The sequence below is a fragment of the Protopterus annectens genome, chromosome 8.part0, assembly GCF_019279795.1.
Source record: "Protopterus annectens isolate FY-2018-M chromosome 8.part0, PAN1.0, whole genome shotgun sequence".
Lineage (NCBI taxonomy): Eukaryota > Metazoa > Chordata > Ceratodontiformes > Protopteridae > Protopterus > Protopterus annectens.
Genome location: NC_056741.1, coordinates 1,829,423,431 through 1,829,445,289, shown reverse-complemented (window position 1 = coordinate 1,829,445,289; position 21,859 = coordinate 1,829,423,431). Strand labels below are relative to the sequence as shown.

The 21,859-nt window shown below is 45.7% G+C and overlaps 1 protein-coding gene across 1 annotated transcript in view; it reads right to left on the bottom strand.

The window, feature by feature from the left end:
• The window catches only part of SF3B3 (splicing factor 3b subunit 3), a 2,130,119-nt gene that overhangs the window by 933,788 nt on the left and 1,174,472 nt on the right, over window positions 1-21,859 (bottom strand). Inside the window, exons 26-27 of the mRNA XM_044079526.1 lie at window positions 19,703-19,877; window positions 8,996-9,167 (exon numbers count right to left, since the gene is read on the bottom strand). Of these exons, the coding sequence (XP_043935461.1) occupies window positions 8,996-9,167; window positions 19,703-19,877 (347 nt within the window). The remainder of the gene's footprint in view (window positions 1-8,995; window positions 9,168-19,702; window positions 19,878-21,859) is intronic.

The window sequence follows — 21,859 nt, the reverse complement described above, 5'->3', positions numbered from 1 at the left end:
GGCATTTCTTTGTGATGGTCTTGAAGATGTCTGGGTGTAGCATCCATTCGTGAGCATCCGAGGTGGTTCTGCTTAACATGTCTGCTAGGGTGTTCTCTTTTCCCGGTACAAATATTGCCTGTAACTGTATGTTGTAGCTGAGAGCCAGATTCCAAAGGTCCAAAGTCATTCTGCATAGGGGGTATGAATGAGTGCCTCCCTGTTTGTTGATGTACCACATGACTGTGGTGTTGTCTGTCCTTATCATCAAATGACCTTCTTTGAGGAATGGTCTGAATTTTTGGATTGCCAGTTTTACTGCCAGCATTTCTTTTTGGTTTATGTGCAGGTGCAGCTGGTCCTGAGTCCACAATCCTTGTATGCATTTGTCCAGCATGTCGCCCCCATCCTAGGTCTGAGGCGTCTGTTGTGATGGTTTGGCTTGTTCGAAACTTGTGGAAGGGTAGGCCTGGGTTTGACTGGCATGCTTGGGCCCACCAGAGGAATTCCTGTTTTAGGCATGGGATTAATGGTATTTCTGCTTCTAGGCTGTGCCTGTGTTGAGACCATAAATTCTTTAGGTACCACTGTAGTTTTCTCATATGCAGTCTGGCATGTGGGACCAAGATTATGCATGATGCCATGAAGCCTGAGGCCTGCAGAACTTTTCTTGCTGTTAGTTTGTTCTGTCTTGTTAATGCCAAGAAGTAAAGAGGGAGTTCTTCTTGTTTTTCTGCAGTTAGGAATGCCATTTGTTTTACTGTGTCCAATTCAGCAAGAATGTTCTTGTCTGGGATGGTATCAGCCTTGACTTTTGTAAGTTGACTGTGTATCCCAGGGCTTGTAGCAAGTAAATGACCCTTTGTAAATCTGTTGTCAGCTTGCTTTTGTTGTCCGCTTGAAGCAGGCAGTCGTCCAGGTATGGATAAATTTGGATTCCCTGTAGCCTGCAGTGAGCGATTACTGATGCCAGGCATTTTGTGAATACTCTGGGCGCAGTAGATAAGCCAAAGGGCAATGCTGGGAATTGATAATGATCTGATCCTGCAAGAAATCTGAGGTATCTTCTGCAATTGGGTCGAATGGGGACGTGCAGGTATGCCTCCTTGAGATCTAGAGTTACCAGCCAACACTCCTTGCCCAGCATGGGAAGAAGTTGCTGTAGGGTCAGCATTTTGAATTTTGGGACAATGATATATGTGTTTAAGATGGACAGGTCGAGAATAGGTCTCCAACTTTTCTCTTTTCTTGGTACTAGGAAGAGTCTAGAGTAGAATCCTTTGCCCTGTTCTGTTATTGGTACTCTTTCCACAGCTCTCATCTTGGATAATTTGTTATCTGCTGTAGAGCTTCTATTTTTGATTTGGAGGCAGGTTTGGCATTCCTCTTTTACTGGCAAGGTGTGGAAGTGGAACCGGTAGCCTTGGTCTATGGTTTGCAAAATCCACTTGTCTTTTGTGATATAGTGCCAATTTTTCAAAAATAAGGCTAACTTTCCGCCTAATGGTGCTGCTATTTGCTCCCTGGTAGGTGGAGTTAGAGTCAAGTCACTGTGATTGTCCTGTTGCAGTGGCAGTGGTTGTGTCTGTGCCTCTGTTATTACCTTGCCACTGTCGTCCTCTGTAGGCACCTCCTCTGGATTGATTTCTGCCTCTGGATCGTCTGTTTCTGCCCCTTTGGGATCTTGTGGAGTCAGGAAAGGACCAATTTTTGGCAGGCCAGTTCCTGCTAAACCTTGGGGGCTGAACCTGTAAGAAATCTTTAACTGTTTGTACAGATTTTGCCTTTTCTTCCATTTTCTTCATTACCTGCTGGGCAGGTGTACCAAATAAACTGGCCTTATCCATGGGAGCATCTAATAGCTTTGCTTTAACATGATCCGGTAAGACCTGTTCTTTCAGCCATGCATGTCTTCTTATCACTGTGCCAGTCATGGCTGATCTAAATGAAGCCTCCAGTGCATCATAGCCACATTTTAAGGAATGGTTACTAACCTGTTGTATGTTATTTACCATTTCTAATACATATTTCTTGTCTAAAGATTCATCAGAGGATACTTTTTTAGTTAACTGATCAAGCATAAACTCTTGGTATTGGATCATGTGAAATTGACAGTTTAGAGCTCTAGCTGAGAGAGTAGCAGAGGTGTAAACTTTTTTCCCCCATCTGTCTAAGGACCTGGATTCCCTTTCTGAAGGAATAGGGTTTTTTGCTGTGGTCGAGGCTACTGCCTTAGGCCCCTGGGAAATAGTTTCGGGGTCTGCCAGTGGGGCCTTGTATAGGTGGTGATGAGTGTCAGGTACCCTGTAATATCTATCCGGTTTGGCAGGGGCTGGAGGTAAAGAATCAGGAGCAGTGCAGACATCATGGGGGGCTCTGTCCTAGGTCTCTTTTCTGGGGGCTGAGAGGCCCTGTCTGGGTGAGATTGGGATCCCCTAATTAAGGATATTAAATCTTCTGCCAGAGTAAGCATTTGTGAACTAGAAGTGGGCCTGTGTGAGGGAGGTTTAACAGGCACTGACTTAGCAGATTTGGCTGCTTTGGCCCTGGCAAAGGCCTTGATAGACATGGCTGCAGGGGGTCTAGCAGCACCACGTGCTGGGGTAGAGACATCCAAAGGGATGGTGTCTGATAAATCAGTAGAAACCACGGGTGTAGGCAAAATTTCTGAGGCCGATTCAGGTAAGGTAGCAGGAGCCTCAGTAGTAGCCATGGGTTCGGCTGGAGATTGACCAGTTTTCTCGGTTTCGGCCGAAACCGAGACACTCGCGGCTTGCTTCACCGTGGTTTCGGCCGAAACCGCGGACCGCGAGTGTCGGTCTTTTTCCTTGCGTTTTTTAATAAATTGGGTAGTCGGAGGATCCGACGGCATAATGTACGCAAAGTCTGAGCCGAAAAACTGTTCAGCAAACTCCGACCGACGCCTTAGCGTCGGTTGAAGGAAGCGCAGGCCGAACAGGCTGCTACGTCGTGGTCTGGGCCTAAGCAAGGCAAACAGTAAGAGTAGAAATCTTTATGAGGTATTTGTTTCCCACAAGTTAAACAGTTATTGACTTTTTCTGACATCGGCTGAGGCAAGAAAGAGTCCCCAGCGGGTACTTAGCTTTTAGAAGTCTTGAAGTAGTATTCGGTAGTAGTAATCTCTGGATCTGACCGACCGGCACTTGCGAACAGCTTCTGCTTCGGGCGCCACGCGGCAAGAAAGACTGGGGAAAATGGCGTCGGCTGATGCCTTTATACCCGAAGACCAGCAGAGATGACGTCGGGTGAAGTGCGACATCAGCTGAAGCCGGACCCAGACTTTGGAATCCGGCCGACCGAAGGGCTGCCTGACGACAGGACAACCCAGTTGTTATGACTGCAGATGCATCCATGAAGGACATCAGCAACCTGAGAGGCCCCCTCAGCCTGACCTGACTCCTGAGAGGCCACATCTTGCAAAATTAACGCCTCCCCCTGAGACTCAACTGAAACCTCGGCTGGATCCACAGATTCCACCGTAGTTTCTAAAGAACCGGCGTCCGGAACGGACGACTCATCCTGCCTGGACTTTAAAGATTTTCTTTTGCGCTTCTTAGCGGGCGGAGGATCCGGCGGCATATTATAATTACACCGCTTACCAAGACAAGCCTAGCAATCTAACCTACGTTTAATGGTGCGCTTATTAAACCTAGCACAAAGCGACACTCGACGTCGTGCTCAGGTCCCAAACAAGGAATACAAAGAGAGTGGTAATCCCTATGTGGTATCTGTTTCCCACAAGAAATACAATTATTCACTTTTTCTGACATCCGGAATTAACTGAGGCAAGAAAAACAAAAATATTCTAGCGGGTACTTAGCCAACTTGGATTCGGTCTGAAACTCAGAATACGAAAATTTCAGAACGCCGAACGGCACTTGCAAACGCTGCTTCTGCATCGGACCATGCGGCAAAAAAGACTGAGGATATGACGTCGGTCATGCGCTTTAATACCCTGACGCTCTGATGTCAGATCTGAGCGCCCATGACCGACGTCAGCCTAATACTTTGGTATTCGGGCCGACCGAGGACAGCGGACTACCCATATGTCAGGACTGCAGCAATGTGAGATGAAGAACATCCCTGCTCTTTTTATCATTAGGAAGAGGGCTCCTGGAAATACAACCATAGAATCCCATGGAATCTGGAGATCACCTCTGGAACCACCACAGGATTCCTGAAAGGTCATTTGTACCATGGCAAGCTACAGCCGACAACAGAGAGACAAAGCAGGTGTACTGAAAGTGGTTAAGATTCAGAGAGAATCAATGGAATCTCCTCCATGGACGCTATACAGGAATGTATCGAAAGGCTTCAACTATCCAGTGACAACATCCAGGCAACCTGTGGAAGGATCCAGAACAGTAATCACCTACAACTTTGACATTTCAGAGCTGTTTGCTTACGGTGCTGAGGTACCTACAAAATGAGGAGGTGGTTAGTGCAAACCCCATTTTCTCTCTCTAATGGTGAAATAGGTTCAATAGCTGCTTTAAGAAGCAGAAGTTTCAATGTGGCAGTCTGGCATGGAAGTAGTTGGTGTGGAAGACAAAAGATATGCTCTTACGTTCTCTCTCAATACAGGGAAAGGCCCCTCCCTTGATGGGTCCTTGGTAAGGTACAACTCTTCCAACCAACCAGCTTACCTAGTTTTTTTCCAAGTTCCAATACTGGGACATGCACTGATTCACACAGACTTGTACTATAATGTCATGTGTCAACTGCATATCTATTCCTATCCGCAAAACCAAACACTTCACCCCTAACCAAAAGTGGGATTCTAGTACTCTGTAAAATGTTCATAGGTTCACAGGAGGTTACTAGGCTAATGGTCATAGGGCCTTTACAAGCCTATCCATGTAAAAACCCAAGTACCCATATTGAGCACAGTAGTTAGATGGTCAATGTTAGTAGAGCGGTTCTGTGCTCAGCACTGACTGCCTCTGACCAAGAGGGACATAGGTGCCACACCTGGGGTGAATTTACAGTCACCCATCCAGTTTGGCAAGACTGAGCTTGAATCTTGTCATTGAGGAGTTCTGCTTGACATGGCGTGGGAACTTACTCCAGAGGAGTGGCAATTGATGGGATGCATTTCTCTCTCTCTCCAGCATGTTTTAGTAATGTCACAGACTAGGTAGAGTTCCCTGCAGTGAGTTATTCTTGTTCCCTTTGATTTGGAGATATGCAGCATTCCATTAGGGTAGGGTCTGAGGCTGCTCTGTAGGCCAGACACAGATCACCTCTCAGCAGCCTATATGATACAGAATACAGTGACAGGATTTTCAGTCTTTCCACATATGTCATATTTTGGAAGCCCTGGAGTCTCTTGGTTAGGTAAGTTCATAAATTAGTAGCAGACCAACTGCCTTTGTGGACTATTTCAAGCCCAGCCAATTACCCCATGTGAAAATCAAGCTATGCACCGTGTCTATAAGGTGAACACCTTTAACCACTATGCCAACCTCCCACCCTTAAATTTTAAATTTTCCCTTTTCCTTAGATTCATGGTTTCATAAGTTCACAGCGACTTGTTAGGCTAGTTTTCTTAACAGGCCATTCTAAGCCTTTCCAATTTCCCTCCGAAAAGTGAGAATCAAAAGAAATGTGTACAGAAGGCATCCTCCAGAATTTCCAACACTGGAATAATGGCAAAGGCATGTCTAGAAGACCAAGAAATTATCTAAGCCTTATGCTGTGTACTGAGGGTAATTCCCTAGCACTCCAGTTGAAGGACCCCATCTTATGAAGGGTGTGCTCAAATGAAAAGTCGTCAGATAGTGAGGGTGAGGCTTGAATGCCTTCAGATTCAGAGTCAACATAAGAGCCAAAAGAGAACTAGTTAACTCAGGCTAGCTCCTATTCCTCTGAGCCTGAGGAATCAGAGTTCTAAGGTGAAGTGTCGCTCCTTTTACTAGAAAAAGTTCCAGGAACAGGGCCCTTCTCAGAGTATAGCTACCTGCAGTTGGCCTCCCAAAGGGTCACACCAGAGGCCTCTGTACAAGCAGAAGTTTTTATATGGGGAATGGAGACTGACTCACCTCCTTTGACGATCTCAAGCCTAGTAGGACCATCAGACACAGAAACATTAATTGGTTTCCCTGATTCCCCCCTTTTCTGATATTTCTACTACTTTCTGAACACAGAGAGCTGCTTGGCAGATGCCAAGGTGCACCCAAGCCTTGTGCAAATACCTTTGAAGAGACTCAGAATTACGCTTTATAGTATGGGCACTGAAAAAAAGTGCACTGTGGACAACTGGGCACATCGTGCTCCAGACCTAGAAAAGAATGGAAGTCACTGTGAGGGATATGCTTCTTGCAAGTAAAACAGTCATTAACTTACCTGTTTTCCAGCACTCTAAACAGTTAACTTTGTGACATCTACAGACCAATCTCACTACATCAGACAAAAGAAAATATACTCCAGTTATGTACTTAGTGAGGCCTCTGGCCTTCAATTCAACATGACATACTGTATGTGCAAATGTGAGTTGGTCACTGGATTTCAGATGGGAAGAACAAACTGAAGATGGCACTTGTCACCTACTCTTCATATTACCAGTGCCCTGGAGTTGGGGGGGGGGCTTCCTCCAGGCCACAGTTTTGTATTCACGCCAGCCTTGTGTTTCTGCAGATAGGAAATCTCAAGGATTATTACTGCAACAGAGAACTATAAATAAAGAATAGTTGTGTAAAATCTTACCATAACCATAGATGTCCTCTTCCATGTTGCAGTATTCTTGTTGTGGGATTTCCTGCCCTCAGGCGACAAGTACGTCAGCTCCTATACAAAAGCTTCAGCTTGGCTGTTGCAACTGCGTGGGACGTCACATGTAAGGCCAAAATGCAGGGGCCTTAAATGTGACGTATGCACATACAATCCTCGGAAGTTTAAACTCAGCAGGTAGAGTAGAAGGCCCAGCAGGAGAAGGTAACAGTGGTCTCAGGTATGGGACTCTGGGGTCCTTCTGTAGTATTGATAGGTCCAGGGTGAAATTTGTAAGATATCAGGACCTAAGGACATGCTGGGATGAAAAGAATGATGAGGGGGTTATTGGTGGGTGGGAAGGAATACTGCAACATGGAAGAGAAGGACATCTACGGTTATGGTAAGATTTTACACAACTATTCTACGTCCTTCTATTCCAATCTTGTAGTATTCTTGTTGTGGGACAGTATCACAGCTTAGTTGGATGAAAGGGTGGTGGATGCAGAAAAAGATTCTACAAAGACCTATAGGATTGCCCTGGCGAATCCTGCAGGTGCTCTGGAGACCTGGTCTAGCTTGTAGTGTTTGGTGAAAGTGTGGCTAGTGGATCACGTGGCTGCTTCCATAATGGAAGACATGTCCAGACCTTGTAGGAAAGCCTTGGAGGTGGCCATTGTCCTGGTGGAATGGGCTTTTACTCCCACTGGGGGATTTTTCCCGTGGTGGGAGCAGCAAAAACAGATGGCTTTCCTGATCCAACATGCAATGGTTTGTGTGGAGGTTCCCTTGCCCAATGCTCTGGGATGGAAGGAAACAGAGTTGTTTTGATTTCCTAACGGATTTTGTTTTGTCTTGGTAAAATCTTAGTTGTCTGTGTACATCCAGGGAGTGAAGTATCCTCTTTTCATCATTGGTGGGAGAGGGAAAGAAGGTGGGAAGGTGGACAGATTTGTTTAATAACAAATCGTTGACCACCTTAGGCATAAAGGAGGGGTTAGTGCTCAGGGTTACCCTGTCTTTGTGGAACGTAGTATAGGGTGGGCAACCCATTAAGGTTTGTAGCTCTGAAACCCTTCTGGCTGAGGTGATACCCACTAGTAGGACCATTTTCCAAGTACACATCTGAAGGGACGCTCCTCCCAGCAGGTTCGAATGTGTGTTGAGTAAGCTTCTCCAGTATGACGTTAAGGTCCCAGGGTGGATGGACAAGCTTTTTTGGAGGTTTAATGTGTTAACACCCCTTTAAGGAAGAGTTTTACATCGAGCCTGGCTAGCAAGGGAGGGTCAAGAGGCAAGCAGGCTGACATTACAGAAAGGTGTACTTTCACTGAAGAAGAGGAAAGTCCACTTTTAATCAGTTGACACACGGGGATCAGCAATGCAAGGGTCCCTTCCCTTGTTTAGACACCGCTTAGTAAATCTTTCCCATTTATCTAGGTATGATTTTCTTCTTGTAGGTTTCCTGGCTTCCCTCAGGACTGAAAGCATGTCCTCTGAGTAGTGGAGTCCAAACTGGATCAAAACTTTATCACCCACAATGTCAGGGACAACATCTGCAACTGTGGATGGATGAGAGTTCCCGTTTCTTGTGTCAGGAGGACCACCTTGTAGGGTAACTTGTAGTGATTGTCCTTGGCTAGATTGTGAAGTAGGGGGAACCAGTGCTGCCTTGGCCAGTGGGCGTCACTAATACGATTTTCGATTTATCTCTCCTGATTTTCAGGAGGACTTTCTGAAATAGGGGGGCATAAAGAAACTTCCCCTCCCAGGAGATGTTGAAAGCGTCTACTCTCCAGGCTAGAGGGGAGTAGGTCATTCAGCAGAAGGTCTGCAGCTGCCTGTTGTGGAGGCGAACAGGTCTATTTGAGGAATGCCCCAGTGGTGGACAATATCTAAGATAACAGTCCTGTTCAGCATCCATCTGTGTTGTGGAGAGGATGTCCTGCTTAGAGCTGCTTGCTTGTCCTGCGAGAGAATGTAGGTTGCCTGCAGGGACAAGTTGTTGTGAGAAGCTAGATCTCATATCAGCAGCGTTAGTCTGCACAGCTGACATGCCTTTGTCCCTCCCTGTTTGCTGAGGTACCACATTACAGTGGTGTTGTCTGTTACTATTTGAAGAACCCCTGGTAGAAGCAGAGGAGTAAAGGTTTTGAGAGCTAAGAAGACTGCTGTCATTTCCCTCACATTCACGAGTTTGGCCCTCAAGGAAGGCTGCCAGGATACTTGAATCCTATAAGATGCCAATGTTGCTCCCCATAGAATCTGAGGCATCTGCATGCATTACCTGGGTTGGGGTGGTGAGCTGGAGTGGAAGCCCTGGGTTTAGCTGGACTTGTTGGATCGACCAGCTGATCTCTTTCTTTAAACAGGGAAAGAGGAGGATTACTTGCTCCAAGCGATTCTGGTGCTGGGACCAAATGCTTTTGAGGTACCACTGTAGCTTGCGCATATGCATTCTGGTCAGTGGGAACAAAGGGATAGTTAATGCCATTAAGTCCAGGAGTCTAAGTAATTGCCTTGCAGTTATTACCTGTCTCTAGCAGCTCTTTGAAGTAGGAGGTCAGGGATAGAACCTTGTCTTGGGGAAGTATGGCCTTCATTTTGTCCGTTCAGATTCTGCAACCCAGAAAATTCTTGCCCTGGTCTGGGTTCAAGGAGGACTTTGAAAGGTTGAGCGTGAACCCTAGATTTTGTAGAAGGGACATGGTGAAATGCAGATGATTTGAGAGAGTATCTTTGGACTCTGCCAGCATTAGGATGTCTTCCAGATAGGGGTAAATCTAAATTCCCTGAGTTATGCAGAAGGCAATGGCCGGTTCTAGGCATTTTGTGAACCCTCGGGGGGGGGGGTCACTGGGCAAACCAAAGGGCAAAGAAGTAAACTGGAAATGACAAGAGGGACCAGAGAAACACAGAAATCTTCTGTGGGAAGTTCTGATGGGTATGTGTAGGTAGGCCTCAGTTAGGTCCAAGGTGGCCACGAAGGCCTTGGCTAGTATGAGAGGAAGCAGAGTTGGAAGTGACAGCATTCTGAAAGTGGGGACCTAAAGGTAAAGATTAAAGAAGGAGAGGTCTAAGATGGGTCTCCAAGGGCCGTCTTTCTTGGGAACCAGGAAGAGACGGGAGTAGAAACCTTTTCCTTCCTGCCCTGAGGGGACGGGATCTATGGTACCCAGCTTCAGAAGGTCTGTTAGAACCTGTAGAAGGAGATGCTGCTCGTTTTTGGGAAGGAAAGGGATGCCTCTCATGGGTGGTGTTTCTTTCCAGGAGAGGAAATATCCTTTTTGTATTATGGATAGTACCCATTTGTCTGAGGTTATGGTTTCCCAGATGGGGAGGCAGGGGAAAGGCGTGCCGAGAATGGTAGGTGGGGCAAGGCAGTCACGCATTGTTGGGGCCTCCTTTGTCCTGAAAAGGTTGTCTAGGTTGAGGATGCGGGGCAGCAGGTCTGGAAATGGTGGGTCTTCTAGCAGCTATTCTGGATCTGGAAGATGAAGTACCCGCCTGGGCTGGGTTCTGCCTTATAAAGGTGGCTTTAGCCGGATAGTTTCTGTAGTATTTGAGAATGGGGGACACCAATAAATGTTTTGTGTCCTGCAATTCTTTACTTTTTTCTTGCAGATTCTTAAAAAGGTCTGCAGATTGTTTTCCAAAAAGGAAATTGCGGTCCAAGGGGGGCATCCAAGATCTTTGACAAAGTCTTCTGGGAGATTTTGAAGTCTCAGCCAGGAATATCTCCTGAGGACTGAAGCAAATGCTTCTGCAGAATCATACCTGCTTCTAAATTGAGTGTCTGGCCACTTGTGTAGCCAGAGAAAGTTTGTTGGAGATGTCAGCCTTAATGGGGCAGTCAGGTATAGTGGCCAGCATGGAAGAGGCTCGAGACAAAGTCCACAGCATATTTAGTCATGCATCTGATAGTTAATGGCTCTGAAAGTCAAAGTGGAGGAGGTGAAGACCTTCTTACCAATCCTATCCATGGATTTGCTGTCTTTATCAGTGGGTAGGACTGAGGCAGAGGGAAGGAGTCTGGACTGCTTATCCAGGTAGGTGGCAATCACTGCTGGCTCTGATAAGGGTGATTTGACTAAGAATTTCTGCTTGTCAGGCACCTTGTAAAAGCGATCTGGTCACTTGGGAGCATGTAGCTGTAAGTCTGCAGACTTAGATGCAGAATTAAAGGCATCCAGGTATGCAGGTAGAGCTGGTGGATCAGCAGAAGGAGAGGGGGATTCTACCTGAAGAAGTTCAAAAGACTTCTTTTGGGTATCAGACATTTGAGAAGTATCCTATTTGCAGTAGTCTTTCATTTTGGTGATAGTCTGATTCCTCATCAGGACAGTAATACTCCTGGGTTGAAGCAATTTGGGAGGTGTAAGATATGGAGTCCTCAGAGGAGGAAAAGGATGTACCATGCTCTTCTTCCTTAACCTGAGGTGTCGGGGGGGGGGGGGGCTGAAGCAGGCCTAGGGCTGAGCAAAAGTAGAGCTGTGGAGGGATGGGGCTGAAGGCCAAAGGGCCATAAAGGCCTGCATCAGGAAAGAAGTGAAGGACTGCCAGTAAGGAAGGCCTTCTGCAGTGGGAGAGGCATGATTGGTTCTTTGCTTTCTTTCTGCTGGGGTAAACATTGGAGCAGGCCTGGAATTGGGTCTTGTAGGAACCGTATCCGAAGGCAGGATCCCGGTCGGAGGCTCCACAGATTCTGGTTCCTCCACGACATCGACGGTAGTTGGAGTCTGGGTTGGCTCTGGGGAGTGCTGGTTGATGGCTGAGCAACAACTTCCACAAAGGTAGTCGAAGTTGATGGATCCTCCGGGCATCCCTTAGCTCCTAAATCGGCAGCTGGCAGGGCATCTGGTAATGGAGAGGCAGATGCATGAGGCCTGGGAAACTTGGCCTTCTTACACGGAGGTTCTGACGCGGCCTCCGAGGCAGGATCTATTCTTAGGGCTAACCGCTTAAGGTGCTGATTTTCTAAGTAGAGGTTAAGCGCGGCCAAACGGCTGTGTAGGGTCTTCGACTCAAACGATTGACAAATGGAGCAATCGGTATGGTCATGCTCCCGGCCTAAGCAAAAAACACATAGATAATGGGAGTCTTTATGGGGTATCTGGCACCTGCATTGGTATTTACCCTTATTACCAGACATCGACTATAAATTGACACAACAAACCAAGCCTAAGCAATAATAATCAGATAAAAATAAAAAACCCAACAGGTTACTTAGCTTTATTGAGACGTCAGATGTGAAAGAGCAAACACACGATGCATCGGTCGTCTGCGGCTGAAAAGTTCTGAGGACTGTGCGTGCAGACATGACACTTAAGGCCCTGGTTTATGGCCTTACGTGTGAGGTCCTATGCAGTTGCAACAGCTAAGCTGAAGCTTTTTGTATAGGAGCCAACGTATGAGTCGCCTGAGGGCAGGAAATCCCACAACAAGAACACTGCAACTTATGAATAGAAGGACATCATTCAATGCTGTCTAGGTCAAAAGGTTGCTATTAATATCCTTAGGCCCTCCTTACTAGCTTTCTAGATCACCCTAGAAAGAAGGGGGAAATCACAGAGACTGCATACAGAAACTGAACTAAGGCCCATTTGAAGAAGACATCTACTGCCCAACCTTTTCTGAGTGGTGAGCGGGCTTTCCTGAGCTGTTCGCAGATGCAAACAGGTCAATTTATGGGACACTCCACCTGCAAACAAGTGAGCACTTTGAAAGACTCCATCACTGTGTAACACTCATTTTTGGGATCTGTTCTTATGTGCAAAACCTGTTTTTATTTAGATGGTAGTGAATGCTTTGAGTGCCCTTTGTTCTGCAATAAGCAATTAATGGAGACAGGCACTTTGTAAAAATGCAAGACAAGGCAGAAAATCAAAGGACAAAAACTGATCATGGGAGCTCCCACCTCCTATCTGAGAAAGGAGCAACAGTCATTGTGATGTGAAGACAAACATCATTCAGGTCCATGGTATCCATTAAGGCCTGGAGAAATAGGAGTGTTGAGAGGGCCTGTAATGCCAGCAATTTGAACTTTGGAACCTTCAGATAGGTATTTAGCCTTTTCAGATACAAGATGGGCTTCCATGAGCACTAAGAATCTATATCTATCCATTTGTTGACCAGGTTAGTTCCCACTGTGCTAGTGGCCTGTTTTCTGGAGAGTCCAGAGGTGGTACTTACACTACCCTTTAGTAGAAATCTTTGTTTAGGCCCGATTTTGGTACAGTTTTTTTAAACCCAATTGTAAAAACTCCTGTAGTATGGGGAAACAGTCCCTTGGTACAGCTGGAAAGGCTGACTTATTGGTTTCCTTAGAATTAGAATGTTTTAACCTTGAGATATTATATGCAGCACCCATTAGCTTTTGTGATGCTTTCTCAGTTTCTAAAACACTGGGTTACCATTCCTGATACTTTTTTTATTTTCCTTTTTGGAGGGGGAATCCGATGGGTATGGGACAAGAATGGGCTGGGAAGGTATACTTGTAAGTAGAAAAAAAATGTATACAGTCATGACAACTCCTTAAGTAGAACAAAGACTTGGGGTACCACAGGACTCACCTTCTGATCTCCTTGACATTTTTCTTATATTAGCTCTTGTGCTCTTCAGGTGCTTACCTTTTCCTTGCCTGGAAGTAGGAGGACCCATATTTTAAGGATTGCGTGTGTCGTAACTAATCATGAGGGAGTGAACATGCTGCATCATTAACTGCACAGTCCTCCTCCTGTCCCTCCAGTTTTCATGAATAACTTATAAGTGGGGTTCCCAAATCCTTATCTAGGGGTTGCACAAAGGAGCAACAATTTGACATCATCTGGCAGAGGATGAAGTCACAGTCCAGCATGTCTCGGCCACCTTGGATGCAGCATCCCAAAACACTACAAGCACACAGAGTACTTAGTCACCAGACTGCCCATCTTGTGAGCTCCAACAATTTTGCTCTCATCTCCTCATCAGATACATCTCCAAACAAAGGATTCTACAACAGATTCATTAACTGCAGGCTAGAAACATCTTTAAATTATTATTCTGTATAATGCTAATGTAGCACTATTCATTGGTGGGCAACGCAACATTTATCCATGCTCAGTGAAATCTGCATTCCTGTTTTTTGCCTCTGTAGGTAAGAAACTAACAAAGAATAGTTGTGTAAAATCTTATCATAACCATAGATATCCTTTTCTTCCATGCTGCAGTATTCTTACTGTGGGATTCTCTGAATCAGGTGACTCAAATGTCGGCTCCTATACAAAAGCTTAAGCATGGTTGCTGCTGGCGCATGGGACGTCACACGCAGGGGCACAAACCAGGGGGCTTAAATGAGATGTCTGCATGCACAGACCTCAGAACTAAATGCCCAGTCAGACAGCAGATTAGGTAGAGCCAAATGATGCCCTTTAGAATGGCGAAAAACCATTGACTAACCAGTGTGACAATAGTCTATGTAGTGCCCCACAGAGAGGTGAAAGGGAATGCAAGAGGATAGGTGGGAGGGAAGGAATACTGAAACATAGAAGAGAAGGACATAGTACAGTTGTGTACACTTACCATAAATGTAGATGTTCAAGTGTATTCACTGCTGCAGTCATTACATTTGGGTAATCTGCTGGCAGGTTGACTGAGGGCAACCTGCCAGCAGATAACCCAAATGTAATGACTGCAACAGTGAAACACGAAGAACATCTATGGTTATGGTAAGATTTTACAAAACTATTCTACGTCCTTCTATTCCCATGTTCTAGTATTGTTACTGTGGGGGAGTACCACAGCTTAGGAAGGAGGAAGGATTAAGGTAGAAGTAGAGGATTCCAGAAATCCCTGCAGGACTGCCCTAGCAAAATCTGCTCTGGAGATATAATCCAATTTGTAGTGTCTGGTAAAAGTATGTATAGTGGACCAGGTGGCTGCCTCCAGGATGGAAGCTGTGTCTAGGCCCTTGAAGAAGGCCTTGGAGGATGTTACAGCCCTAGTAGTGTGTGCTCTGACCTCCTGAAATAAGTTCTTTCCATGGTAGGAGTAGCAGAAACAGATAGTTTTTCTGATCCAACAGGAGACAGTATATTTGGAGTCTGCCTTGCCCAGGGCTCTGGGATGAAAGGATACAAAAAGTTGATTAGATTTCCTAATGGTCTTAGTTTTGTATAAGTAAAACCTTAACTGCCTGTGAATATCCAGGGAACGGAGTACTCTCTCAATGTCATTAGTAGGAGAGGGGAATAAGAAAGGTAAGTGAATGGACTGATTTAATGATAGCTTGTAGACCCACTTTGGGCATGAAAGAAGGGTTGGTGAGCAGGGTCACCCCCTGTCTTTGTGGAAGATAGTGTAGGAAATGCATGCCATGAGTGCCTGTAACTCTGAAACTCTCCTGGATGAGGTGACCGCTACTAGTAAGACTGTTTTCCATGTGCACATCTGTACGGATGCAGAACTGGTTGGCTCAAATGGAGCCAGTGTGATTTTTTCCAGGATAAAATTTAGGTCCCAAGGTGGTGGGGATAGGCTTCCTCGGTGGTCTAATGTGCAAGACCCTTTCAAGAACAATTTAACATCTAACCTGGAGAGTAGAGGGCTGGGGAGGTCTAAGGGTAAAGCAGGCAGAGATACCAGATAGGTGCACTTTCACTGAAGAGTATGAAAGGCCTGTAATGATAAGCTTACACACATAAGCTAAGACTAGGGGAACATCCGCTTGAAAGGGGTCCTTATCTCTTTGGAGACACCATTTGAAGAATCTTTCCCATTTAAAAATGTAAGATCCCCTTGTGTTAGGTTTCATGGCCTCAAAGCTCGTACTCAGAGTAGCATTGTCTGAAGGGTATTAAAAGTTTATCACCTAGATTGTTAGGCAAAGCATCTCCTGGTGAGGATGGATGAGAGTTCCCTTCTGCTGTGTGAGTAGGTCCACCTTATGGGGTAACTTGTGGTGATTGCCCTTGGCAAGGGATAGTAGAAAAGGGAACCAATGATGGCTTGGCTAATAAGTAGTCACCAGCAAGATTTTTGGCATGGCCCTCCTGATTTTCAGGAGGACCTTCTGAATAAGAGGAAAGGAATACAGACACCGTCCCTTCCATGAGATGGTGAAGGCGTCCAATCTCCAGGCTAGTGGGGACTGGTCTTTGGTACAAAATTTTCTCAGTTGTCTGTCCTGGGGAGAGGTAAATAAATCTATTTAAGATGTGCCCCACTGGTGGACAATGTCTAGAAATACTTCTCTGTGCAACATCTACTCGTGATGCAGATAGAATGATCTGCTGAGAGCATCTGCTTGGTGGTTGTCCTGAGATGGGATGTAGACTGCCAGCAGAGATAAGTTGTTTTGGGAGACTAGGTCCCAAATCTGCATTGCCAGACTGCAGAGGAGGTAGGACCTGGTTCCCCCCTGTTTGTTGATGTACCACATGACAGCGGTGTTGTCTGTGAAGATTTGCAGAGGGCCTGGCTGCAGGAGGAGGAAAAGGTTTTCAAGGCTAATTGAACTGCAGTCATCTCCCTTGTGTTGATGTGTTTGTCCAGGAGGGGTGCCTGCCACCATTCTTGCACCTTGAGGCCCTTCATGGTAGGCCCCCAGCCCAGATATGAGGCATCTGTGTCCGTATGTTGAGTTGATGTGGAGGGTAGGAGGGGAAGGCCTGCGTTCAATTGAACTTGTTGAATACACCACTAACTTTGTTTTTTGGCAGGGTAGGAAGGGTATCTGGAAGTCTAGAGGGTGACTGTGTTGGGAACACATTTTTTAGGTACCACCGTAGCTTCCTCTAGTGTATCCTGGCTAGTGGTAACATAGTATAGTGGCTGCCATAAGGTGCAGAAGTCGCAAGAATTGTCTTGCTGACAGTTTGTGGTCCTGGAGAAGGTCCTAGAAGTGGTCTTTTAGGGAAACCACTTTGTCCTGAAGAAGGAAGGCCTTCATCAGGTCTGTCCGAATCCTACAGCCCAGGAAGACTTTGTCCTGCTCTGGTGATAGGGATGATTTTTGCGAGGTTGAGGGTGACCCCTCAACCCTTGTAGCAGAGAAATGGAAAACTGCAGATGGTTTTTGAAGGTGTTTTCTTTTTCTTCAAGAATAAGAATATGTCTAGGTAGGGGTAGATTTGAATTCCCTTGGTCCTGCAGTAGGCTATGGCAGGAACTTGGCATTTGGTGAAGACCCTGGGTGCAGTGGATAAACCAAAAGGTAAGGCAGAAAATTGAAAGTGAGAAGAGGGCCCAGCAAAATGTAAGCACTTTCTGTGAGTGGGTTGTATGGGAATGTGGAGATATGCCTCCTCCAGGTCCAGGGTGGCAGTAGTGGAAGTACGGTTTGGAAAGATAGCATTTTGAAGGAAGGGACTTTTAGAAAGAGGTTCAGGAAAGACAAATCCAGGAATGGTCTCCATGGTCCATCCTTTTTTGGTACTAGGAACAGCCTTGGGCAGAAGCCTTTCCCTTCTTGGCCGGAGGGGGCAAGGTCTATGGTTCCATGAGCCAGTAGTTCCTGGACAATGTGAGGAATTAGGTGAAGTTTTTTTTGGGTGGGAATGGAATGCCCTGTGGTGCAGGCCTTTTTTGCCAAGAGAGGAAATATCCCTTTTCCACTAATGCCAGAATCCAGTGGTCTGAGGTGATTGTTTTCCAAAGGGGCAGAGAGTGGGAGAGACGGGATGACAGATGGAGGTGGACAAGGCAGTCGCACATTGTTGGTATTATTTCTGTCCTGAAAGGGCTGACTATGGGTAGGCTGAGATGAGGTGGGCTTCGAAGAGGTTTGTCTCCTGGTTCCTTTCCTATACCTGGAAGAAGGGGTCGCAGTGGAAGGGGTTTCTTCTGACATACGTGGTCTTAGCTGGATAGGTTCTGTAGAATTTTGGTATTGGAGATACCAGAAGGTGCTTTACCTTGTAGCTCTTGTTCTTATCCTGAAGGTTCTTAAACAGTTCAGCAGAATGTTTTCCTAACAGGAGGTTATGGTCTAGTGGGGCATCTAGAATTTTGGACTTGAAATCTTCAGGCAATAGTAGAAGCCTAAGAAATGAATATCTGTGAAGCACAGCTGCAGAAGCAGGAGATCTAGCAAGAGGCCTCTGCTGCATCATAACTGCATCTATTCGAATGCCTGGCTACCTGGGATGCCAGGCTCAGTTTTGATGTTACTTCTGTCTTGTTGGGAGAGTCAGGTAAGGAAGATAATAGAGTTGAAGCTTGGGAAACCAATCACAGGCATATTTAATCATATGGGTTTGGTAATTAATGGCCCTGAAGGCTAGTGGAGGTGGTATAAACCTCCTTGCCCAGCCTGTCCATACTCTTGCTATCTTTACCAGTAGTCAGAAGTGATGAGGATGGAATCAGTCTAGATTGCTTGTCTGCGGCTATGGCAAACACAGAAGGGTCCACCGAGGAGGGGTTTACTAGAAATTTATGGTCATCAGGGACCTTGTAGAAATGAGCAGGTCTCTCTCGAGCAGGTGGCTGAGAATCAGGAGTTTTAGAGACTGATGCAAATGCATCTAGGTATGCAAGTATAACTTGGGGGATGGCAGATTCAACCTGCAGCAGCTCAAAATATCTTTTTTTGAGTTTGCCATCTGGGAACTATTCCATTTAAAATATTCTTTTATTTCAGTAATGGTCTACCCAAAAGTAATGTCTTCTGGAGGAGAGTCTCCCTCTATGGATTCCTCATCTGGGAAATAGTATTCCAAGGGGAGGCTATTTGTGAGGAGTATGTAATAAACTCATCCGAGGGTGAGGAAAAAAACTCTTCTTCTTCCTGAGGAATGGGAGGGAGGATTGAAGCTGCTGAGGCAGGACTTGGGCTAAGCACTGGGATAGTGTGAAGTGAGGAGGCCGAGGGCCTAAGGGCCATGAAGGCCTGCATCAAAGACTGTGTAAATGATTGCAAGTCAGGTTGTCCCCTCAGGAGGGGAAGATAAATGTTTGCTCTTTTGTTTTCTTTTTAAAGGGGTAGATTTGGGAGAGAGAGAGAAAAGGCCTAGATTCTGGGGCCTGAGCTAAAAAAGACTGCTCGAATTCCTGCATTGCAGACTGGCATCAGGTGGAGTTTGGTTCCCCCTCGACTTCAGTAGTAACTGATGGAATAACCTCCGCGGACATACCGGCTTGTACTTCAGAAGCGGCTTCCTCGAGGGAAGATGCCAAAGTAGACTGCTCTAGCAGACGTCCCTCAAACCCTATTATCAGCAGTTGGCGGAGTGTCCAATGATAGAAGGGTACAGGTAAGTAGGCTGTGAAAGCTTGGCCTTTTTTCTTGGTGGTTCCACCTGTGTGGCCAACTCTGGATCCATCCTTAGTGCTAAACTTTTTAAGCCTCTGATTTTCCAAATATAGACTGAGGGCGGTCAAACGGCTTCTAAGCATTTTAGGGACGAAAGACTGGCAGATGACACAGGAGGTATGGTCTTGTTCCTGGCCTAAACAGAATATGCAATGGTCGTGGGAGTCCTTATGCGGAATTTGGCATTCACATTGGCATTTACCTTTCTTAGCAGACATCGGCTAAGAACAAGCAAACCAAGCTCAACTGATAATAAATTTTAACAAATCCCCAACGGAGTACTTGGCTTTAGGCGTCTTGAAGGTAGAGAAGTGATGCGATTGATATGACGTTTGACTGTGGCAGAAAAGTCCTGAGATGTGTGCATGTGTGTGCACATCACATTTAAGGCTCCTGGTTTATAGCCCTGCGTGTGACGTCCCATGCACAAACAGCAACCAGGCTTAAGCTTTTGTATAGGAGCCGACATTCGGGTTGCCTAAGGTGGAGAATCCCACAGAAAGAATACTGCAACATGGGAATAGATGGATATCAGATGTTACCTATAAGCACAACTACCTGTGATTCCACAAGCATTTGTGATGGGCAGACAATTAAAAGCTAGTACAATATTTCAACTGGTTATGCCACAAAAACATTTACATCTAATGGAATAGAGTAATGATTATATGCTCAGTGCGGCAGACTTCCTTGTAGAATTACCTCTGCCATCTGTTGCTTCCTCTGGGCTTTAGTGGCTTCTGTGTAGGCATTGTGGTCAGTCTCAATGATGATGAGGTTGTTGCTCGGAGGGTGAATGACAAATTTCCTGGGGGTGTACTGGAGAGGAAAAGAAACTTGATTGAACACTGCTCCCAGTTTCTCCAGGGCCAAGATTCTACAGAAGGAAAAATGTGATAAGGTGAACAATAAGAAAACCAGGATGGAATAAAAGCACAGACTAAGTCAGCAGTCAGAGCTCTAGCCACAGCACTCAATTTCAAATAAGTTACGTGTATATTTGGTTGTATTTATATATAAATAAAAAAATGGAAACAAAATTCTTGGATTTTACTATTATAGATCTTTGCTTTACTGTCTTAAACAAATGATTACCGACTTTAAAAGTTCAAAAAATATATGGCAAGCCAATATTCACAACATCAGATCTCACAATAAACAGCACATGGTGGATGGATAGATTCCTGTCCCAGAGACTTGCTATACTCTGGAACAAGTTACCAATCTATGTCAAGCAAAGATCCTCATTAGCACTCATCAAGAAAAATCTTGATGAGTGGATGGGAAATAGGAAGTACACCCCGGGGATCACTTCTGTGCCTCTGCTCGACAGGGGCAGAGAAAATTTACTTTCTTGGGTGGCGTAAGCCAGAAAGTACAGTTTTGTACCTACCATAAATGTAGATGTTCGAGTGTTCACACTGCTGCAGTCATTACACTTGGGTTATCCTGCCGTCAGGCGGTCCCGCAGTCGGCCAGAGTTCCAAAGTCTTGGTCCGGCTTCGGTTGCTGTCGCTTCTTCCCTGACGTCAGTGCGCCAGGGGTATATAAGATGCATCAGACACCATTTTCTTCAGTTTTTCTTGCCCCAGATTTCAGGTGTCCCCAAGTAGGTAGGCAATACATATTGCTAATAAAACATGCATAAAAAATAAAAACAATACCTTCAGTTACAAACAAATACACCACAAAGGTTGTATAGGAGGGATGGAGGGAGAGTAACCTGGACTGCAGCAGTGTGAACACTCGAACATCTACATTTATGGTAGGTACAAAACTGTACTATGTTCATCGTGTTACACTGCTGCAGTCATTACACTTGGGTAGAAACCCAAAGCTAAGGTTGGGTGGCTGGTCTATAAAGAGTTAGGCGTGGCTATGAGGCCCTGCAGGACTGCAGTGGCAAATCCTGCTCTGAATTTAGAGTAAACAGCCAAGTGGTAATGCTTGGTAAAGGTGTGCACTGAACTCCAAGTTGCAGCCTCCAAAATTTCCTTGGTTGGTACTCCTCTGAGAGAGGCTGTTGAAGTGGCTGTTGCTCTGGTAGAATGTGGCCTAATGTTATTAGGGACTGATTTTCCATGCTGTGTGTAGCAGTAACGAATACAGTGTTTTATCCATTTGGAGATAGTCTGCTTTGAGATGGCCTTGCCCTGTGATCCTGCAGCATATGCTACAAACAGTTGCTCAGTTTTCCTGAAAGCTTTTGTTTTGTCCAAGTAGAAGCGTAGCTGCCTGTGCATGTCCAAAGAGTGCAGACGTTTCTCCCCTTTATTCTGGGGGTTTGGATAAAAAGTTGGCAAATGGATGGTTTGGTTAAGAGCCACACTAGATACCACCTTTGGCATAAAGGCAGGGTTTGTCCTTAAAGAAACCCTGTCCTGATGAAATATTATAAAAGTTTCCACTGCCATTAATGCCTGTAGTTCTGAGACTCTTCGTGCTGAAGTTATTGCCAGGAACAGAGCTGTTTTCCATGATAAAAATTTTAGATTGGCTGTATTGGCTGGCTCAAAAGGTGGTAAGGTCAGTTGTTCCAAAACAAAATTGAGGTCCCACATTGGTGTTGCTGCTCTCCGGGGCGGTCTTAGGTTTTTAGCCCCTCTGAGGTACTGCTTTAGCAAGGGATGAGAAAATAAAGGAGGACCCGTGTTGTAATGAGCTGAAATGGCTGAGGCGTGGATCTTAATTGATGAGAAGGATAGGCCTTTGTCCAGCATCTCAGTTAAGTATTGTAAAATCTGAGGAATGTTTGGAACAAGAGGGTCAAGGTTTTGAGCCTGGTTCCAGGCACAGAATCTCTTCCATTTTTCTGAGTAAGATTTACTGGTGCTAGGCCTCCTGGCCTCCAAAATGACA